This window comes from Dipteris shenzhenensis, chromosome 29 (genome assembly GCF_047967505.1).
Source record: "Dipteris shenzhenensis isolate YYH24624 ecotype China chromosome 29, Dip_SZ_1.0, whole genome shotgun sequence".
Classification (NCBI taxonomy): Eukaryota; Viridiplantae; Streptophyta; class Polypodiopsida; order Gleicheniales; family Dipteridaceae; genus Dipteris; species Dipteris shenzhenensis.
In genome coordinates this window covers 9,476,332-9,478,879 of record NC_141624.1, presented here as the reverse complement: position 1 = coordinate 9,478,879, position 2,548 = coordinate 9,476,332, and the positions used below count along the sequence as shown (strand labels likewise).

The 2,548-nt window shown below is 45.7% G+C and overlaps 1 protein-coding gene across 1 annotated transcript; it reads right to left on the bottom strand.

Annotated features, from left to right (window-relative positions):
* Nucleotides 1–1,004: 1,004 nt before the first annotated feature.
* Nucleotides 1,005–2,228, bottom strand: LOC147882407 (uncharacterized). Its single transcript, XM_087401101.1, has 2 exons — nucleotides 2,053–2,228; nucleotides 1,005–1,944 (listed from the first exon to the last, which is right to left on the bottom strand). Exons 1-2 carry the CDS (start codon nucleotides 2,213–2,215, stop codon nucleotides 1,517–1,519), a joined length of 591 nt encoding a protein of 196 aa, XP_087257227.1. The 5' UTR covers nucleotides 2,216–2,228; the 3' UTR covers nucleotides 1,005–1,516.
* Nucleotides 2,229–2,548: the final 320 nt, after the last annotated feature.

Genomic DNA, 2,548 nt, shown 5'->3' with positions numbered 1-2,548 from the left:
GTTGGTAATAGTAGGTATCTAGAAAATTGAAGGTTTATGGGTCTTCATGCTATACAGTTGCATGTTGTTATCTCTTACTTTGAGTTTGCCATGGCAATCTAGGAAATGGCTCTAGATTTATACATTTTGTGTTGCAAGTTGAGTGCCACAAAATTGTATGAAGAAAGAGGAGGAGTGGTTCTAGATTTCTTTGTTGGGCGGGTGGGACCTCCGATGCAGGGGTGAAGGTTGGGGTCCATGTCATGGGAGAGGATTAGGATCCAACGGTTGTGAATCGGATCTTCACACACATAGAGGTGAGTCATTTTGGTTTACATAGTCTAATGTCATGCTTGAATTTTTGATTTGGAAGTCTTCTGTTAAGATATGACATGGAAGCAATTTTTACATCAAATTTGTTGGATTGTGTGGATGCCATTGGTCTAGAGGAGTAGTTATGTCTATGTCTCCTATCATTTGATGTCTTCATTGTAGAGACATGCTATTTTGCAATCAAATTTTGGAGTGCATCACACTTTCATCGCACTCATTTATGGAATTTCATTAATCAGTTTCACACTAGCAAGTCATTGCACATATGGATTAGGGTGCCTATCTTTGGGCTCTTAATTTCTCTCGTATAAATTTTAGGTGATCTTATGGCATTATATTTTGGGATACAATATTGTGTTCTTGTCATTTGGATGCCGATAATAGGATTGCTTGGGAGAAACATTCAGCTATTACCTTGGTATTTTTTCAATTTGGTGAGATGATTGCATTGGAAGTACATATTTGTTTTGGGATTTCATGTTAAACATACGAAACTGGGCTACCTTAAAGGGCCACTATGCCTGTAGCCTAGCAGCCTCAATACAACTGAAAAAGGAGAGAACTAACATCCCATAGAATTATCACTCACGAGATCTTCTTGCTAGTCATGAGCCCCAAACATATATGATACAAGTCCACGTCCACGTCCACGTCCACGTCCACGTCATTATCAAACATATATGATACCTGTAAGTCGGCACGATGGACAGTCACCCCAACCCGCGAACCGACCGGAAGCCATTGATGAATTGTCTTCCACACCACGAGCCCGCCAAGCACCCCTTCCAAATATCTCTTATCCGGGCTTTCAACCAAACGAGCATTCTTACGACCATTAATGTCTTATGGATGAATTGCTCGCCATGGGTGGAAAGCTGTGCTGCACCTTCGTGATTTGATCTTCGTTCCATGCCTTTGAGGACCCAGTATGTGGTTCTGTACGATGCAAACTTACAGTTCTTTGTGATGACTGCAGATTGCTTAAAAGCCTTGCACAAGTAGTATGGCAACAGTTTCGGTAGGAAACCGTGGTGATCCGCGCATACTGCAAATCGAGATTGCAGGCTAACCGCACTTCTGCTATCCTTGTGCCATAGGGGACGGGTCTGCGGGGTGATAGATTTTCCGCGAGCGTGAATTGGTCGTTGCCGCTTAAGCCTCCTCTTTCTGAAGAAGGAAAGCTCGAGGTGCACGTGCGCAAATCCTAGCAGGAATGAAGGTTTCCTGCCAGGGAAACAAGCCAGGATATGATGGCAGATAGAGTATAAACTCCTGCTATCGGCAGAGATATCGATGTACAAGCTGCAAGGGAGATGAACACGCTAGGCCGACAGCTTAGCAGTCGGTGCTGTAAAGCCGCCGTGAGCAAGCATATCTCCTCTTCGTAGAACAAATAGTAATCCTTTTCCCATTTCATCCAGTTTTCCTGCCCCTGCCGTGCTTCCTGACCCCTCAAATCGTGCAAGCGTTTCCTTAACACCATCATGTTTGCCTCAACAATATTGGAGTGGTCACTTCCGTCCAAATCCTGAGGATGTCGAGCACTAGCAGCGCCTGGCTGCCTTCCGGTTAACTCCTGCAGGCGTTTCCTCAACACCATCATACTCGCATCAACACTATCTGCGTACTCATCTGCACGAAACCAAGACAGATGTCTGTTGAGCGTCTCATAGAACAAGGATCAGTAACTGTTTTAAAATTTCTTCTAAAGCTCCCTAGAGCAACGACAGTAGTGCTAACCTCCATCGAAATTATGATGAATGGAGCAGGAGGGAGCGGCGAGACTTCCAGCATGTCGTCTTCTGGAGCAGGCAATCCTGACAGGAGGCAGGGAGGCTCGAACGGCAGGTGGTGGCAGGCAGGGCAGGAGTGGGGAAGGGGAGGAAAGGCAAGGGAGGGCCATGAGACGCTGAGAAGTTGTGAAGAAGCAAAATCGAGAGATGCATATTTAGGGAGGTACGACGAGGCACGTGTTGTTAAACCGCAGCCCGGATCATATCGACTACGCTGCTTAAACCTTGTATTCTTCTTTGACCTTTAGCCCCCTGTATCCTCTAGGCCTCTCCCTTCCCTTTAAGAAATCGCCTCTTCTTTTTCAAGGCGGACCCCTTTTGATCGTGAGGCCTCTCGATCACACGGGTTTCCTATGCTTGCACGTTACCTTTGTTTAATTTATGAAGTATGTCCCCCTTCGTTGTTAGTGTCAACGGTGTACTCCTTTTGGTCTGCCCCACAT

Coding starts and splice junctions, on each gene's coding strand:
- LOC147882407 (XM_087401101.1), bottom strand. CDS start 2,215: ATGGCCCTCCCTTGCCTTTCCTCCCCTTCCCCACTCCTGCCCTGCCTG. Junction 1,945..2,052: donor TCATCATAATTTCGATGGAG/GTTAGCACTACT, acceptor GGTTTCGTGCAG/ATGAGTACGCAGATAGTGTT.